This window comes from Conger conger, chromosome 11 (assembly GCF_963514075.1).
Source record: "Conger conger chromosome 11, fConCon1.1, whole genome shotgun sequence".
NCBI lineage: Eukaryota > Metazoa > Chordata > Actinopteri > Anguilliformes > Congridae > Conger > Conger conger.
Genome location: NC_083770.1, coordinates 36775132 through 36794891, shown reverse-complemented (window position 1 = coordinate 36794891; position 19760 = coordinate 36775132). Strand labels below are relative to the sequence as shown.

General features: G+C 45.6%; 2 protein-coding genes across 2 annotated transcripts in view; one reads left to right on the top strand and one right to left on the bottom strand.

The window, feature by feature from the left end:
• fbxw8 (F-box and WD repeat domain containing 8) overlaps positions 1-10307 on the top strand; it is a 22954-nt gene extending 12647 nt beyond the window's left edge. Inside the window, exons 8-11 of the mRNA XM_061260562.1 lie at positions 5239-5366; positions 8112-8288; positions 8568-8684; positions 9354-10307. Coding sequence (XP_061116546.1) covers positions 5239-5366; positions 8112-8288; positions 8568-8684; positions 9354-9519 — 588 coding nt within the window. The 3' untranslated portion in view covers positions 9520-10307. The remainder of the gene's footprint in view (positions 1-5238; positions 5367-8111; positions 8289-8567; positions 8685-9353) is intronic.
• tesca (tescalcin a) lies at positions 10308-19760 on the bottom strand. Its single transcript, XM_061260563.1, has 8 exons — positions 19323-19760; positions 15836-15905; positions 15165-15245; positions 14230-14369; positions 13447-13508; positions 13211-13318; positions 12871-12918; positions 10308-12744 (listed from the first exon to the last, which is right to left on the bottom strand). The coding sequence occupies exons 1-8, from the start codon at positions 19384-19386 to the stop codon at positions 12664-12666; spliced, it is 654 nt and encodes a 217-aa protein (XP_061116547.1). The 5' UTR covers positions 19387-19760; the 3' UTR covers positions 10308-12663.

Sequence of the window (19760 nt, the reverse complement as noted above, 5' to 3'; positions counted from 1 at the left end):
AGCCGAAAGCTTTATTTAGGCAACAAGAGATTTGGATGCTCCGAAAGACCAGACTCGTTGTGTGTCCACAGTCAACCTTAAGTTTAATCAACAAATAAGCAAAGTTGAAACATACAATTCAGATTAAAAAAAGATTCATTCAACAGTCATTATGATGAATAGCTGTAGAAATCATGATCAAAAAAGTCAAATTTTGGGTAAGGGGGGTGTGGGAAGGGAAGGGGGAGGGATTTCAATGTTTGGTCACACTTTGTCAGCATTGCAGATGTCCCCAAAAAACAAAAAGGACCATCCAAGAATGCATTTAAGTGGCTTTTTTTTGCATTGTTTCGCCAACAGAGGCATATTTTGAGGGCTGTAAGAGGTGGAGGCTCTGGTCTTCTTGCTCTGTGGTTTTTGTGGAAGTTGGACGGAGGCGGTGGAGCTTAGGTAATTGGATGAGTGTGGGCCTCAGATCCAGCTCCAGATGGCTGCTCTAAGCATTAGACAATACCTTGGCACAGCTCTCGCAGTGACATCACATCAATTAGCCCTTTCCTCGTTACCGCTGCTCGTGTTGTAGCGTCGTTGCTGCTCATGCTAATGAGAAAGTTTTGGGAGCGCAAGGCACTTTTCCGCCTCGACGCGCACCCGTTCCTTAAAAGGAAAAGAGAAGTGCCTGAAAGTGATTTTGGACTCATCTGCCAGAGATTGCATTCGCTTTGACTGATTTATACTTTGTGGCTTCACTGATGTCTACAACATCATTTCCTCTGAGCTTTTATCCACGTCGTCTTATCGACAGAAATGGTTTTTACTCTTCAGATTATGCAGTTATTGGGTGTCTTATTGCACAGTGTGCAACTGATTTCAATCCATTTCACTTACCGATCTTTCACCTACATCCTCAGAACGGTCCTTTTAAGTGGTATGTTCATAGACTCAGCCATATTTAAATGCATGGGTTTTGAGGAGTCATCATAAGAAAGAATTGCTTCATTCATCTCGTTGATCAGCCACGGATGCACAGTAGCACTGGAGCAGTAGGTTACTGTGAGGAAACATTGGTGTTTGGAATACTGATAAAATTATGTTCTTGTCACTGGCTCGTTTGCCGTGCCTGAAGTATATTTAATATATTTTTTTACAAGTATATGTGAATGTAAATTAGCATGTTCATTGTTAACGTCTTGCCTGTCAGATTAAATCCAGTGATTTTATTTGTTTATGTTTTAGTAATGTGTCTTAAGCCTCTAAATGAATTGATTAGTTTGGGCTGAGTGTAGACTAAGGGAGATGTTGCTGTTCTTTCAGGGTTCACAGTTCCCTCTGTAGGTCTCAGGCTTGTGCTCTTGGTCAGACTGACCAATGGTAGCAGGGTAGATTCAGCAAGGGCCGGGTGCAAAAACCCCCCACCATTTTCACGTTTGTCCTGAGGTGCTGTTCACTCCACTGTCCAGCAGGAGGTGCTGGTGCTCCCTTCTCTTGTTGATTTGAGATCAAGAGATGGATCATTTCATCACATTTATTGACCCAATGGTTAAGCGAGCAACGTACAATAGAATACCTGCGCACGTTCCATCAGTAACATTTTAATTTACGACTTGCTTCGTTTCCCTAACGACTGGCTTAATTGTTCCTCAGCATATTGCCAATTCATGATTAACACATTTTTCTCAGCCTAATTAATGCGAGGAAGAAAGAAGGAGAAAAAGCCTCGAATCAGCTGAGCTGTGTTTTGGTGTCTGTCGGCTCGGCGCGTTTTTTGACAGCATTTCTAACGGCGCGGGGGGAAGCGCAAATTACCAGCAGAAGCGGCGGTGAGACAGCCGCGCGACAGGACGTGTTTCCACGGCGTTTAATGAGCAGACATATGCCTGATTAAAACGTGTCGGAGAAATACAGGCCCCATCCAGGAAGTTTGTCTTTGTGTGAGGAGTGAGTCGGCTGGTCTTCTTTAAGGCATTTCGTGTACCAGCTCACTCATTCTTCCAGTTTCGCACACGGAGAGAACTTTTTCCAGAACGTACCGTGCCACTGAAGGGCTCAGCCAGCAGGTCGCACCGGGACGCAATCCCACGTCCATCTGGTTTGCCGCTCGGCTTCTCCGGCTGGTGCGGGTGCTGCTGGGTTTTAGCTCCTGCATGCGGAGAAGTGTGGAGGAGACTGAGCACTGTTCTGGATGAGCCCTGAGTCCCAGGCTGTCTGAGGGGGGTCGGCCTGTTCCCCTGGCCTTAATTACAGCTCCTCTCCTCCCCTCTGGGAGGCCCCAGGGCCCCGGGGCCCCGGGCTAGCGGTCTGTGGGAATGGCTCCAGCCCTGGGACTGAGCCGCAGAGCGCAGAGGGGATCACAGCCTGGTGCCGAAAACACCACGCGGGGCAGGGAACCAGCCTCTTCAGCTGGGGACCCTGAGGCCAGATTCAGCCTGCCATGGGGCTGCCTCTGCCCCTTTGATCACAGAGCAGAAGGAATAAAAAGAGTGAGTGTTCAGAAGCCCCATGTCTACCTCTGCGTCTGTACAGCGTGAGCATTTCTCCCGTCGGTGATGGAATAATGAGAAACAGCCGCGCATGTTTTAATAAGCGCATCTGGTTGGTATACATGCCCATACAATGCATCTCATTCTTACATCGAGTGTTGGATATGGTAGTGGAATAAATGTGTGTCTGTTAATAATTGCAATAAAATATGCACTCAACATTCTATACCGGGGATCTTCAAATACTTTGTGGCTAGATTATTTTTAGAATCTGGCACGCAATAACAATTTGAAGATTGCTGGTATAGAATGTTCAGTACATTTTTTAAATTATGCAATTATTTACATAGATTACATGTATTAAATATTTTATTAGCAGTTGCATATCATCCATTTATGTCACTGGAAACCTGTTGAATTTGTTGCCACCCCACCCCATGAAGGATTTGAACCTGCAAACTCTCAGCTACAGGCCCGGAGTATACGCTCTAGCCACTCATAGTTTCTAGCTGTGACACTCAGAGGTCTATCTGATATATCAGACTGCCACAGTCACTTTTATTTAGGCAGCGGTTTGATATAACGGATGTTATCCTCTGCGTCGTTGTGTCTCTCGGCCGAAACATAAGAGGACAAAAGATCAGGGCCGTTCTGGAGAGAAAGCAGTCACGCCGTTAAAGCGCGATGTCTGTAGCAGCAGACGGCCGTACGCGCCGGGCACCGGGGAAAACGAGCATCGCACCGCGGCGTCGCTTTGTGTCTGCGTCCCTCCCGCCTCACCGACAGCTGTACGACAGCGCGTCAGGCGAATGCAGCCTTTTCCGCCAAAAGCGCAGTATCTGACATTAACGGGCGCTAATGCTAATGCCGTCCTTGAAACCGGCGCCGCGTCAACTTAAGTGCCCTTTCTTACCGCGGCCCCTATTAGCAGTCTCGTCTGGAGTGCATGTTAGTCTCTCTCTTCCAAAATCATAATGATTGGACGGAAAAGTGAGAGGCTTTTCTCTGACCGGAGGCCATCGTACGGGCCTGTTGGACTCAGAGGCAGAGGGCTGGCTAGCTTCAGGGCAATCTGAAATTACGTCTGTCTGGCACCGGGCATGAGAGACGCTCAACAGCTGGCGACAGCTTAGCGCTCAAACTCTTTGACCTTTCTCTCTTTTGTTCATTCCTTTATTGTGTTTATCTATTATTTATGTTTTTTCATCGCCGATGTTTTGCCCACATTGCCGAGTTCACATTGGGGTATTTTACACTGCAGCTGAGAAGTCATGTGTTGACAGTGTGTTCATCAGAAAGCCTTTCTCCAAAAACTTTGTATAATAACTTAACCAAGAATATATATTAAAGTTATGTGTAATGCAGAATAATGTTATCGCAATGGACAACATATTTGATGTGCCTGACTTCTTTCAGGCTTTGATTGAATCCAATATGAGGTCATTGACATCAATGGGTGTGTTTGATCAAACAGGATCTATCTGCATATTAATGCGGCCTCGTCTTCTGTTAAAGAGTCTGTTCAATGCTGGCAGAGCCCCACCTGTGATATCTTCCGTGATTTACAAAGCAGCCCGTCTAATCAACAGTAAAGAGATTAATTTGGGAGACGGCAGGGGGAGGGTGGGGGGGGGGGTGTTTTTGGGGAGTCTGCGAGCTCAGATGGGTAATGTGTTAGCGGTTCTCAGCAGGCTTTTAACTCTGTTCTCGTCTGAGGGGAGTCTGTGGGGATCTGTAACGCATACATTATTCAGCAGCCCCGGGCCCCAGGAACCTGAACCTCTTCATGTAGCCTATCTGTCTGCTAAGACATCGTCAGGGGCGGAGAGGATCTGGACACAACCGCCGATTGTGTTGTTCAGGTCGACCGATAGGTGAACTGTCAGTATCAGGTCAATCTATCAATTCAGTCTGGCAGTTTTTATGTATTTATTTATGCTGCCATTTTCACGGTGCTTCACAATGAATATTTTCCAGTTTTCCAGAGGAAATCGAAAACCCAAATGAGGCAATTAAAACTGGAAAATAAAACTGGAAAATGATTCCTTGTCTGCTTAAAAGGCACTAAAGTTGAACTCCTGGGAAATGGTCCCATGCATAAAACAGTAGCCCAATAAAAACGTACTTATTTCAGAAAATCAGCCAGCTCTGTAGCAGTTTATGGTTAGGTGATGTATGATCGACTGATGGATTTTGCTACATTCTCAGCAACATTCCATTAACCGATAATAACACATCACTGAAGCGGAGTCATTTCAGAGCTCAAGACTTGGAACTAGTTGATGACACTTCCCCAAAGATAATTTGCTACAGGAGATGAGAACATTCTATAATACTGTTGTCATGACAACTGAGCCAGCGATGGGGTCAAAGTTCAGTCAAAAGTAACTACAAACTGGTCTTTAGTGGTGACAGGACCACTCCTTAGTACGATGTTGGCCAGCCATGTACACTGTTTGGAGGAATGGTGCTTATGTAGGCTATGAATAGAATAAGCAGTCTATGGGCCGGTTTCACAGGAAGCCTAGGCCAAGATTAAATTCCATCTTAAATGGAGATTCTCCACACATTTCAGTCGAAGATGAAACGTAATCTGTATTTGTGAAAAATACATATCTGACGGGTTTCTTGAATACAGTTCCTCAAGACTCTTGAAGCAGTAGATGCCACCAGTTGGAACCAGAAACCAAAAACTCGTGGTATTTTCTGACAGTAATCACAGTTGCTTTGTCTCCCCCTTTTCATCCTCCCTCTCATTTCTCCCCCTCTCCCTATGTAGATTCAGGTGTACAGCCTGGAGACCGGCCAACCGGAAGCTTCCGTGGGGAACTCGCCAGGAGATTTCACCTGCGTCAATCTGCGAGACAGCCCCCCCCACCTGCTGGTGTGTGGGAACAAGGACAGGAGGTAGAGGCTCCACTCGTACCCGAGTCACACTGGCGTTTTAACCCCAGGGACAGAGCCCAACGCAGGGGCGTGGTTACACACCCCTACAGCCCACCTGTGAGGGCCAGACACACACTCACCGAAACCAGAGACAGAGCAAAACGCAGGGGCGAGGTTAGCTTCCGGTTGGGCGGTCTCCACACCCCTACAGCCCACCAGCGAGGGTCAGACACACCGAAATGCTCGACCCACCTCCCTCTCAGCACGCAGAGCGAGAGGAGCCACAGCAGCCCTCCTCTTAGGGAGAGCAGGTGTATGCCACACTCTGAACCCTCTGACAGAAAGGCTTTGATTAGTCCTCTGTTCCTCTCACCTCTTCTGGCTTACCTTGAAAGCAAACTCCAAAGAAAACCAAATACAGAAGTGTGCACACACACACGCTCACACACACGTTCACACACACACACACACACACACACGTTCACACACACACGTTCACACACACACACACACACACACACACACACACACACACACACACATACAGACACACACACACTCACACAAAGAAAAAAGATTCCTGGCACATTAACACCCGAGTGTTCCTCTTTTATTTCATGTAATTTTCTTTATTCACTTCCAAATTCATGAACACAGTTCTCCTGTTCATTACCTGCGGGCATGTCGGAGGAGACAAAGAAAGATCTGGAAAGCAGGAATCTTCGGTGGCGCTGGCCAGACGTCTCCACGGCGACCCCCGCCAACACCCCGCACATCTGCAGCCCCCGGCCGCCACTTGTCTGTGCTAACGGCTAGCGGCTAACGACGGGATGCTTATTTGGCAGGAAGGAGCTTTTGGCAGCGCCCGCGTAAAACACAGTCCTGCTGCGATTTCCTGCATTTATCAGGCACTGAAGTAGACAGCCAAAGCAAGGGTGGGGGAGGGGGCTACGTCCTTTTAAAAAAGCCCCCACCGTCTCTCGCGGCGACAGACAAAGCGGGAGGCTCTCCCCTTCCTCCATTTCACTGATTAGGTAGTTATTCGCTCGATGGCGGTGGCCATTTTGGCCTGGGTCCGTCTGGCCGCCCGAACACGGTCTCTCCCGCCAGTCATGGGGGGGGGGGAAGAAAGAAAGAAAAGAAGATGGAGAGGGGAAAAGTAGCGCGAGTCTGTCTGGCCTGAGATTAGGGTGGCCAAAGGCCAGGGCCCTAATGCATCCTTTCCTCTGCTCCCAGTTAGCGGGGCTGAGACCACTGATAAGGGCCGGATACCAACCCCGCCAGGGCACGGACCATCGCCACGGCGACTGCCCACAAAAGGAACGCACCGGAACATCGCGAGCCTGCCGTCTCGACGTGTGGTTGCCGGGTCATTTCCAAAGGCGCTCCACTTGTGTCTGTGCAGGGAATTTTTTTTTAAACGACCAGTCAAGAGGGTGGTTTTTTTATATGCACTAAACATTACATCACCCCTTGTAATGGCTGCTGAGGTGGGAGGTCCAGTCAGTCTGCTAGCTGGGTGGTTTTGACTGAGCCCTGGGGGTCAGATATTTTCTCTAGCAATGTTTTAAACTATTACAGCATCCAATCAGAGAAATGCACATACTGGAAATCTACTAATTTATTTTGGAAAACAGTTGTGCTGCAATTCGACGGTGTAGTCTATTATGCATAAAGCACCCATTTCTTTTCAGTCTGAAAAGCTGCAGTGAGATTTTTGTATCCGTGGAAAAGTTGTGAGTGAAAGACTCGGGCACGGCGTCGGTGTAAAAGAGTCGTTACTCTGATGAATGGAAAGTGGGTCGGACACTGGCACCTCGGGGCCATCAGGGCTCGCTGCAGCAGTAGATTTACGAGGTGCACGGCCGCTGCCAGTGCGTTTTTAATCCCGCCCGCACCGCGTGTGGTGTGGGACTGATGGCCCTCCGGAGCCAGGTTCATCCCACACCTCATGCTCCGAACGTCCGCCTGGCTGCCAAACTTGAGACTTGGGTAGTTTGCTGGAACGGAAATGAAATCTTATTACGGCAAATGGGATTAGGTTTTCTGTAATGAACTTTGGAGCGCTTTCGCTCGGAGTCATCTCCTGAAAGCATTGTTTTTCCTAATAAAAATTCATGACAACAGATGGGACAGGAGTCCCATTGAGCACTTGTGGCTTGTTTCGCTGGCGTCTTCCTTCCGTCTCAACTTAACAGGACCACGGTTCATTGGAGCTCCACAAAGACACACACACGCACCTACACGCACACACTCCCACACACACACACACACGCGCGCTCGCACGCAGACACACACACACTTTTTACTTGTTTGGTTTTTAACCCTTTGGAGAGTAGGTCTTCTGCAATGTCAGTTTTCTCAAACTTCACTTCCAGTCATGATTGTTTTATCACATTAGAATATTCAGTTAAGAACATTATAATCACATATTTCTGAGCTTACACCTTAAAGGGTTAAAATGAAATGGACAGATGTGGCAAGCTGCAAGAAGACTGTCTTGCATTGTTTTAGTGTTATAATGAGAAAAAATAAAAAAAATTCTTTTTTGACAATTGAAATTTTCTTATCCCATTGACATATCTTGAATTGAGCCAAACTGTCTCACTTCATTGGCTTATTTTGTCTTATTTAGCAAATAAGTAATAGAAATGAGATGTTAAGACTAAATATTAGACTGGAATGTTGCTGAGATTGACTTATTTTGTGGTTTACGCAGTGTGAGGCCTGGGGGTTTCCTCTTTAACTCTTTGTGTTTGGTTGCAGGGTGCGTGTGTTTGACCTGCGGGCTGGCGGCTCGTCTGTGGCCTCCCTGTATGCCCACCACCTGGGCGTGACCGCGGTCCAGGCGGACGATTGGAAGATCGTGAGCGGGGGCGGGGAGGGGCTGGTCTGCGTGTGGGAGATGAGGATGGGGGCCAAGCTGTGGGAGACCCACAACAGGTGAGAAACCAAACGCCTCCCAACTGCCCCGCCGCTCAGGTGTCCGCTAAGCGGAGACAAAAACTCTGACCTGTTCGGCGGCCATTTTGAGCATAACCTTCCAGCAGATGCGCTCTGACCTCGTAAATCCTGCCTCCAGGCTTTAGAGGGCAGAGTTACTGGAATGACATCATTTTCAGGACTGTAATGGGGCTTGTATAGGTTTAACTGGCGGTGTTAAAATACGGCAGCGCTCTCTGGACGGTTGTTTCTCTGTCTGACGCTGCGGCCCGTCTGCAGGCACCCGGTTCGGCACGTGCGGTTCCGCCCCAGCTCCCTGCTCACTGCCAACGTCCCCGACGAGAAGTCCCCCCGCGGGGCGTGCATCACCGACGATGACCTCACTGCCCACCGCAGGTGACCCGTACCCTCTCGCTCTCTTTCCTTCTTTCCCTCACCTTTCCTCCGTTTTCCCCTCTTCCCCTCTCTTGCTGTCTCTTTCCGCCTCTTTTTCTTGCCCTGCCTATAGGCTCATCTCTGCCCTGCCTCCTGCTTCACAATGCAGCTCCCTGTACAGCGCACTGATACGCCCTGGTTCATTTCACAAGGACACCCACTCTTTTTCCTGATTCATTCCACACTAATACTAACTCTCAGCACAGACACAGATACATCCTGATTATGTGCAGTTGTCTCCCTCGCCATGGCTTCCTTTGCTGTAGTATCAGTCGCAGTTGACATAGTGATCTGTGCTGACAAGGAATATGTCTAAACAACCAGTCTCACCACGTTCAGAGGCAGAACATAATTTGAGCATTTCTCCTTTTTTAAATTTGTGCTGTTATTTGACCTCAAATCAAATAACAGCACAATTGGGATTTAACCCATGGGCTTCTGTAAGAACACTAAGACCTGTATTTGTATTTGTAACAGTGTTCAGCTGTTTGCTGGATGATGTGGTGGTTTACACCTGGTGTTTGCACTCTCCCCTCCTTCTGTTACTTTGTAAAGCGTCTGAGTCTTCTGTAAAAAGCACTTTACAAATAGAATTGATTTGAAGTTTGTGTTGCTCTTCCTTGATCGCAGACACAGGGGGGTCATCTGTCTGTACGACTTCTCCGTGGACACGTCCATCCCAGAAAACGTCCTGCCCATCTGCCGGTCCGGCTACGTGGAATCTTCTGGATACAACTACAACATCGGGCTGGCTATGCCGTACGACGCTCTCGCTGGAGGCCAGACGCCCTCGTGACTGTCTGTGGACAGGGCCCAGAGACTGACCAGCTGACACACTGCAGAACTGCACCTCCGATTAGGGACAGCTTCTTTTTATTTCACAATAACCTTCCCTCACTTATTAAGTAAGTTATTTTTCCCCAGTGTAGTCTTCTAAAAGAAGCCTTGGAGGTCTGGAGCAGCGGAACTCTCGTTTCTTTTTAAACGGTAACTGCCGTGACGGAATCAGTTCTAAACCCTGAGTCCTACCTGTCTGAATTCAGCCGTGGCATTGCTGCAGGTTAAATGGTCTCATTGAAAGTGGTAACATTATTATTATTATTATTATTATTATTATTGTGGTAATAATCTGGTCCCTGTTTTGTTCAAGAAAAAGTAATGGAGCAGGATTTGGGCAGGGCAGTGATTAAACCTTGCCGATGTCATAAATATGATTCTCATTCCAGTTCTACATGAGGCCTGCCCCTATGTGCTTTGTCACTGAAACTTTAAAAAGGAAACAAGCAAGTATTACATTTTTAACATTTAAAACACTATGCTGCTCCCTCCAATGAGTAAATCAGTGACCGACTGTAAGTAATAAAGAAAGCAGGGCTTACTTGGCAACGTTGTCTGTCCAATCTGTGTACAAAGCACATTGCGGCCAGATTGAATCTGCCTCAGGTCTTCTTGTGTAACTGCTGGTAATTATCTTGTTTTGTGTATGAGTATTCAAATATGTGTGTGATCCTCCCTGTACAACCTGTTTAACATGGAACTGGAAGGTTAAAACAACATTCAATACAAAATACCAATCACGGCGAATGTTTTTCACGTTTTTATTTTATTACAAATATATGAATCAATCATTCAGTGCAAAGGCCTACATAAGCCTGTATACAAGGCACCAAGTTATGTACAATCATTTATTTGAAAAATAATGACAGAATAACATAATAATAACTGAAAGCACAAGGGCATGCGACAGTGAGAGATTCTCTTTGGGTTCAGTGGAAAACAGGTGTGTGAGTGGGCAGGGAGAGAGAGAGAGAGAGAGAGAGAGAAAGAATTTGGAAGCGTGACACAAACACCACTGCAGTTGCAGGACAAGCTTTCGGCCACTAGGGGTCAGCAGAGCTACAATGAGAAGGGGGAAGAGACGAACGGGGAGAAGATGGGGGTATGGATCTGTGTTGAAGATGGTGAGACCTATGCCTGCGTAGCTGAGCTTGCTGTCACTGCGAGCCGTTAACGTTAACGTTCACCTCCCCGCTAACTGCTGAATGGAAAAAAACATCCGCCCTGTTACCTTGGATTGGGACTCACGCCAGTAAAACACACAGTTTCGCCTGAGGGCTTCCCACACAACCGGGCGCAAAATGCTCTGTTCCTCGTCTGGGCACAGCCCAAATCACAGGGGGGGGTTCAGAGTGCCTATGAGAAGGGCACAATCTGAAACCGAGTGGAAGTGGAACTTAGAACAAGCCAGGACAACCTTTAACTCTGCAGTATTCATCTAATTGAACCCTTATTTATAAAGGGCAGATTGACTGAGCATGTATGCTCTTTTACAGCAACGCCCTGTTAATGCTCCTACATGACCTGCATGTCTGCACTGTGGGAGGAACCCGGAGTACCTGTCGGGAACCCATGCTGGCACTGGAAGAACATGCAGACTCCACACAGAACGGCCCTGGCTGGGATTCTTGTTGTGAGGCAACAGTGCTATCCACTGCACCACTGTGCTGCCCTAATAATCAAGATGATGTCAGCAGTATATAGGGGCAGACCAGGACATTGTCAGGACTATGCTCACATTTTTTCCAAGGAGCATATGTTGAAAGATGTAGGAGCACACCAATGCTTCACAATTAGTAGATGTCCTCCTAAATGATTTTCTCAATTGGCACACATCAGTTCTAAGGAGCGAATGCTCCCAAACTGGGAGCACTGACGGACTGCAGAGTCCGGGTTGTGAAGGATCCATTACTGATCCTGACTAGCTGGCTGAAGAGAAGACCCAGCAGTCATATCTACAGAAAAACCTCACACACCCAGAGAAACACCTTACATGTGCAGAGGAGGAACACACAGAAGCAGAGTGAGTAGAGATGAAAGTGCAGTGATTAGTGATAGTCAGGCAGACATTCAGCTCAAAAGATTACCTGAAACTTTGTGCTGCAACAGATGTGTATTTATAAGCGTCACAATGCAGTGGAGAAATTCCTCCATTTTGATCAAGGGTCAACAGTCACAGTGTCACAGGAAAGGGGATGGGCACTGCCCTCCCCAAATGATCCAAACCTACAGCAGACCCGCACGTCGGGGGCTGTTCTAAAGCTAACTGCCGTGGGACTCCGGAAACACGGTCATGTAAACCCCCCGGTGGTCCGGATCGGAGGCCCCCTGCACTTCGGGCGGGTCTCTCTTGTATTTGGAGATTCCCGGAGGGAGTCTAAATTTAAACAGCGGTTCTGTGAAGCCAGTTGTATGCTGGATCATAGAAACTGCTTTGGTTTTCAGGGGTGGGGGGGTGAGTTTGGGAAGGCTGCTTTTTAATGGAGGTCTGTTGTGCGTGTGTTCGATTGTCTCACTTCTGCACACCAACCCTGATCCTAACTTGATTGACATGTCATATTTGCATATGAGTGCAACAGTCTACTTGTAAGGACGCATGATCGAATGTTATTTGTTATTTGACTTCTAACATCTGCAAGGTTATGTAAGGACACCAAAGTGTTATTTCACATGCATTAGGTCAAAACGGACTTTGCGCACGCAGATGTATTCTTTTTTGGTTGAGGGTCTGCTACAGTAAGTAGTGTGTCTGACATTATTGCATAACTTATCAACGAGCTGTGTCTCGTTTGGTTTCAGCAAAACTACCGCATGCAAGTTTTCACATACGTTAAGCTGAATATGTTAACACACAAAATTTAGTTCCTAGAATTTGGTTGAAGCTAAAGCTATTTTGTATTGCCTATACATGCATAATGCTCCATATGTAGGGGTCTTGGGTCACCCTGGTTCAGGATCATTCAGGAAAGGCTCTAAGGCTAGCGAATTTGAACAGTCAAAAGTACCACCACCGACAGGACGTCGTCACCTCCTCGTCCACGTGCGAACGGCAGATGGAGAAAAGTCTGAAAGTCTGAATGTGCCATCGCTGCTCAGCCCTTTTTCATTTGCAGCAGTTTGCAACGGGGCCCATATTTGAAAAGCGAATGTGCATCCTCAACTCGACGTCAAATTCTTTCAGAATCTGCAAAGACAGAATGGGTTATGGTGTGAGTCTGCTTTGAATCTGAACATGACAGGACTGAAATGTCAGTTAACGGCAGAAGAAAAGACCAGTTCTCTTCCCATGAGCCACCGGGCAAGAACTAACCTGTACAAAATGTTCAAAGGTGATGCCCGCATAGAACTCGTCGGGTGCCTGAGGAAATGTAAATGTTACCTGGGGTTAAAATTAAACTTAATTTTTCTCTTGTAAAGCTATTTATCCTATTGGTACTTTAAGCATTCTTGCTAAATCTCTCACTGTGTGTGTGTATGTGTGTGTACAGTGTATGCATATGTATGTATATGTATACACACTTGCGTATTTAAAAATATTTTGAACAGGCTACATGTAACCACCTAATGGATACAGTGAATATATAACTGAATATTGGCAGTTTGTCTTCATTCAGGCTTGTAAAGGGGTGATAAGGTGAAGGACACCGTACCATCTGACCCATGGTGATGGTGGCTACATCCAGCATGGCGGAGTTGGCGATGGATTTGGCGGTTTCCATCTCCATCATACCGCCTTGAGACAGGAGCTCCTCCACGACCTGCCGACAGCCAGAGGAAAAAAAGCAGAACAAAAATTATACACACACACACAAACGCACACGCAATGCTTCTTCCCAATGGCTGCTTCAGGTCTTTCAACAATGGAGTGATGATGAAAGTCTCTTACATGTCTGTACTCCTCCAAGTCGATTGTGCCACTGTTGTCAGTATCGTGCATGTTGAACAGAACTGGGGAAGAGGGAAACAAAAACAGAAGTTGGTCACATTGTTCAGTTCAGTTTTAAAAACCATCTTAAACCTCGTGGTTGCGGGGCAGCCTTTTAGAATGCCTTCTGGAGAATATAATTTTGCAGGGAAGCTGGTCTGATTGACCTAGATTTTGTTTTTGCCTGCACAGAGTAGAGGGGAAGAGGGAGAGGGAGGAAGCTGGTGTGGCTTGCCCTGAAGGGACTGATCTACAGTGAGATTCCTGTGTGGAATATTTACTGATAAGACGGTAAAGACTGGAACTTTCTTTTCGCTCAGTACACTAGGTATTGTACATGTGACACATAGTGCTTCATACAATAGTGCTACAATTCTTATTTACTGTATTCATTGACATTCTGGTTTCTGTCAGTTCTATCATTAACTGACCTGATTCAGCTGGTGTCACTGTACAGTCATTATTTTGTGTTTTGAATCAACTTTCTCTCAAGTAAATGCACTGTGCACTAAACATAAATTAATAAAAGACAGCAGATAAAAACATCTGGTTTCAAAAACAAAGGCTCCATTCAATCTATATTAACATCTTCCAAAGTGGGTGTACACTACAAGTTGAGAACAAACAAAAGCTACTCTTGTTGACTCTGTGTCATTTCTACAGCGATCCTTTGGGACCGGAAGTGTGTGGAAAAGCTGAGTATTCCACACGGACGGGCTGCAGCCGGAATGACGGTTTCCTCACAGCGGAGTTTCTCCTTCCTCAAAGCCTCCTTCTTCTCATCCGTCATGTGCAGGTCTGGCGGTTTGAAGTGGGTCATGACGGTGACGAACTCCTCGAATCCGATCTCCTCCATCTTGCCCGAGGTGTTCTGCCGGTAGTTCCTGGAGGTGGAAGGCAGAGGGCTTAGTCCAGCTGTTGCTGCTCATCTCTGTCACGTTTCAGGGGGTACCCAGTCTTATCTGAGGCAGGCAGGTGTGGGTGGGAGGCTCTTGTTCCAGTCCAGCACTAAATCACCTGATCCAACAAGTCAAGGTCTGGATTGAAGGCCATGGTTAGTTCATTTGTTGAATCAGGTGTTTTAGCCCTGGGCTAGTACAAAAGCCTGCACCCAGACCTGCCTTTCCTCCCAAAACACTGTTCTAGTGTCACCTCTTAAAGAACAGAGATCCAAACTAATGATGGTTCGCTGTATATTGTGCCTGTATATATACTTACTCTATATAAGTAGCCACTGTGCCCTTTATTATTACAAGTACTACACTTATCAGCGTTCTTCATGTGGGTTTCCTGTGCAACATTTCTGTTGTGTGCAAACATGTCTGCACCAGCAAGCATTTGCAAATAGCATCTGAAACAGGTTGCATCTGGCTGGATGAGGAAGTAGCATGCTCATTTGTTTGTGGATACACATTTGCGGATTCTGTGATTAACAATTGATTAGAATCCTGGTGTAAAATTAAGTAATGACCAGCTTGAAATTACCAGCTATGACTTGTTTCAAAACATAGCTTGAGCTGGTCAAACCATGTTGAGTATGGAGCTGGTGTGAACTGGTGAACCAGCTACCTAACTTGAGCTGTTTTTGGATTTTTTCAGCATGGTTAGCAATTGATTAGAAGTTTTTTAAGTACCAGCATCAAATTTTCTCACCAGCACATTTGTTTGCCACTACCCACCTTTTATCAAAGAAGGTTTCAATGATCTGTGCACGAATTGGGTTGCAGGCCAGGTCTGCAATTTTGTTGAAGTCCTCCCTTCTGTAATGGAAGCCAGAGATGTTTATCAGTAACTGGAGATGCACATCTCAGGTGGGAGACTAAAGTCTTTGGTTGCACTGGAGACTAAAAACCTATGGGGCAGGAACTCTTAGGGTCTCTCGGGTTATGGTTAGGGTCAGGAACTCCTAACCCTAACCCTGGTGGGTTCCAGAGAGAAGCCAGGGCATGTATTCTTTCTCTATGGGCTGTTTTGCATACAGCAGGGGAACATAGCGAAACAAGAAATACCTGTCACATGGTTTCTGAGGAATCCTTGCCGGCTCCTCTTTAAAAGGATGGGGCAAAGTTATGCAGGGCAGCGTGCCAGGGCACCGCCAGCGAGAAGGGCTTAGCCGTTTGTCTCTGCCTAATAATACCTCCAGCACAGAGGACCCTCAGGGACTGCACAGAGCCGTCCCCGACCGGTACCTGCCCAGAGTTTCACTTTTACTCTTACACCCCTCCGTGCTTTTCTAAGGATCTTTGATTTATGTATGTATGTATGTATGTATATTTTTAATACGGCCAGAGAGGGTTGAAAGGGAGTGCTAAGCGGTTCGGAGGCCGGCCGCAGAGGCGGCGGGTTTTACCGAAGTGTGTCCTCGTTCTGACTCAGCTGTTTGAAGCGCTGGTGGAGGTTGGCGATCTGCGGCAGGGAGACTGCAGGGGAGAGAGGGAAAACAAGGCGGGCCGGACCCCGAGACCGCAGGAGAGTGAGGCTTAGTTTCACAAGGCCTTTATTCACACTGTCAGTCTAACAGGGCAGGAGAAGAGAATACAAACAACAGCTTGTAAAACCATCATTTTTACAGTGTTGTATTACTAAATATAATAACTAAATATTTAGTTACATTTATCTGCGAAGCTAGAATAACAATAATGGCTATATTTCCCAGTGAGATTATCCTTAAGGGTTTTTTCCAGGTCTGCCTTGTTAAAGTGTTTTAAACTGACATTATCTGATGAGTACAGTGCTCAAGCTGCAGACAATTTTGTTAAAACGTTCTTTTATACAAGTGACCTTGAGAGATCCATTGAATGACCAAGCATTCTCCTGGAGGAGAACAATTCATTTGTGTCACTTCACCAGTTTCAGTTTAACACATCACCTTTCTCAGTTCCTCTAACAGACAGAAAATTGTTCCTTTCCTTCTCTGTAAATTGCAAAGTGCAGTCGATGTCAAAATCATTCAGCATTTTCCCAGAGCGTGCAATCTGAGGATTATGCATGTCGAGCAAACTTTGGAGATTGAGCAACCAGTAAACAGAAAAGAGAAATAACACTCATTTGAATATAACATTAATTCAAAATTAAAAACAAGGTAGATGGCTGCCAACTGTAACTGCTCATTCATTTTTCATTTCTCTTCAGCAGACATTTGTTGAATAATGAGCTATGGTGTAGCACTAGGAAGGTGACAGTAATGTTGTTATCTCGGCCTGCTAAACCTCACAACCACTCAGGGCCAACACTTGCCCTTCGACTGGCCGGATTTGAATATTCTAATTTTAGGGAAAAAAGCTAATGGTCTGCTGGCCCTTGCACTGAGCGTAACACCATATTCAAACCAAGCAGCACAAACCACACACGCAGTTCCAATAGCAAATAGCTCAGAGTTTCAGTTTCACCTATTGCTGAGCTGAAGATATTTTGTTGAGTTTTATCAGGAAGCAGATTTCAGCAGACCAGATTTACAGGCCATTCTACTGCCATTTTCACAACTCGCTACCAGTTCCTTCCTATACCCCGCCAGCATTCCACATGAATGATCTCTCTAGGAGAGATTATTGGATCATTCACTCACCATCTTAACGTAGCCTGCACCGCCATTTTGTATGCTCTTTCACGGTTTGCCATTTTGGAATGCCTAATCATGTACATCAGTGCTCATCGCTGGAACCTCCGCTACCGATTCAGGAGAGCACATAAAAAAACATTCTCTCCTCCAAAGCATGGAATGCCAAGCCACTTCTACTCACACCACGTCTTCTCAATAGAGGCTTGCACAGACAAGAAAACTCATCATGTACAGCTAAACAGGTGGATTTGCACACACCACACAAGACCAGTAGGAGGCGCTGACATCATCGATTCATTTATAAGCATAAATGTAGATTCCTGGCCAACTGAATCCTCCTTAGCTCTGGGAGATGCTGCTGCTAATTATGCATTGCCCTCTGGGGCTAATGAATACAGTTGGAACTAGGCAGATGAGCCACTCTGTTCAGTTAAAATTCAATTTACTGTAAGTCACACACTAAACAAAACAAATAACTGACATGATAGAACTGACGGCATAGTTTGCGCAAAAACCTGTTTTGCATTTACTAGCATTTTAGATGATTGTGAGCTCACAATATAGCTATGGAAGGAACCTACATTTGACTTTTGGACTCCAAGTGCAAAGAGCTTGTTTTGACTTTATCGGCATTTTACAATGGTTGCTCTTGCGGAAACCATAGCATGAGTGATAACAATGAGCCTTTACAACCTTTATTTGGAGTCATGGACGTGCAGAGAACAGCAGTGGTGTCTCCATTTTACAAGCACATAAAAGGATATTCAGAGGGGAGGGGTGGGAGCGCAGGGAAGATCCTGTCTCAAATGACACTTAATGAAAGACAAGTCCTTGACACAGTCATATCTCATTAGAACTGAAGCCCTAGCAGAGAGGGATATTGCCTGGGCCTCTCCTGGTGGCCTCGGTGTCGGCTAGACAATTCACCCACTAGGACACTGGATCGATTTTAATTTCATAGGAAGACAAATTGCGCCTGTGTCTTAATTAACTTCTCTTATTGTGAAACAAGGTGTGTCGGTCAAAAATACACAGCAAACTACAGAGATATCAAATGTTTCATATCCTATCAATGGCAAGCACAAAAATAATATGAATATAATATGGAAGGAAATGATGATGTTCAGGATATCTAATATTTAATAGATCTGACTAGGAAAGATATTGGAAACTGATTTTTTAAATACTTCTCAGCAGATATGTTTACCAACCCCTGTAACAAACAAGCCTGCTTCTGAGAGACACTTTTAAGTGTAAGTAAACCCTTACAATTGGAAGTGCCTGGCAGCATAATTGCATCACATTAATAATCCTATTATTCATGTAAAGTGATATTTGTTCTCATGTATCTAACTTCAGTGTCGTTCGGCAACTCAACTGTATATTAATTATGAATAAGTCAATGCAAGCCTCCCTTAGTAACCATAACGGACACTGAAGTGCCCTGATGTCCAAATATGATGGATATGAGTTCCTCTTTGAAGCAAACAGCCCTGTTAGATAACTGCTCGTAAGAGTAATGATCTTCTTACCAGTTACAGGAGAAACAAATCCAGATCATTATCACCAACTACAGCCTACACTATATTATGTATTATAGCTCTTAGCCTTTGAAAGGTGGCCATCGCCTTTATCTTTACAGATTTTACTCCTTCCGTATCCATGGTAACATATGATTAGACGATTTGTAATATACCTTCTTAACTAGAGGTGCTAAAAGTGACCATAAAGGTAAATCCATATTATACCTTTATTCCAATGTCTTCAACAGCCACGGCAATTTTTGAATGTAACGAACCAGAAAGCAGGGGCTGTGTGTGTGTTGGCAAGAGCAAAGGAGCTCAAATTTAGACGTGCACTTTGGTGGAATCCTTGTGGACACAATTATTGTACTGTGTAAATCAATGACCTCCACCAATCACCAGTCACAGAGATACAAGTAAATTATTCCGAATCGTGCGCTGCATCAATACGGCGTTGGCTAAATGAACTGCTTCAGAGACAAGGTCAATTTACTTGCAAAGCCTTTAATAAAACGCTTTCTAGGCCAGCTCTTGATAATACACATTCATAATTGTATAATAGCTCAATGCCGTTCTATCGTAGGCTACCTCCTGTATAATACACTGCATGGTAAAGTTGCCACGGACACGTCTAGTGTTTTTGGTGTATTTTCATTTAATCTAGTCATTCGTTTAATCTTTACAGGTAGCCTATTTATAAACGCAAATGATAGTCCACGAAAGAAAAAGAAAATAAATCATGCTCATATACTTACACCCAGTCTTGTCAGATAGCTCTTGGAACTCATGTTTCCCGTGTCCGGACATTAAGGCTCCCATTCTGAAGGTTATTTGTTATTTGTTAAATATCTCTGTTAATGCGAAATAGGCTATCAACACGTTCAAATGGCAGCTTTCGCGGCGGCGTTCTCTGACACTGCTGGTGATGATAGCAGGTAAATCCTAATGAATTATGCCCGTACAGACAAGCACCCTCGCCCCAGCTCTAGTTACAGTGGTTACAAGGAAGCCTCAACACATGCAGCTTGTATTGTTCTGCTTCGTGGAAAGCTGTCGGTGTCCTCCTCAGGGTCCTAATGCGTTGGCAGTAAACTTGTTTTCATCTGACAGCGCATAAACGCTTCAAATATTTATATTACAGTTGGAACCTGGGATCGTATGAGCATAGGCTACTAGGATGACACGCAAATATG

Coding starts and splice junctions, on each gene's coding strand:
- tesca (XM_061260563.1), bottom strand. CDS start 19,386: ATGGGAGCCTTAATGTCCGGACACGGGAAACATGAGTTCCAAGAGCTA. Junction 15,246..15,835: donor CAGAACGAGGACACACTTCG/GTAAAACCCGCC, acceptor CTTCCATTACAG/AAGGGAGGACTTCAACAAAA. Junction 13,319..13,446: donor ACTTGGAGGAGTACAGACAT/GTAAGAGACTTT, acceptor GGCTGTCGGCAG/GTCGTGGAGGAGCTCCTGTC.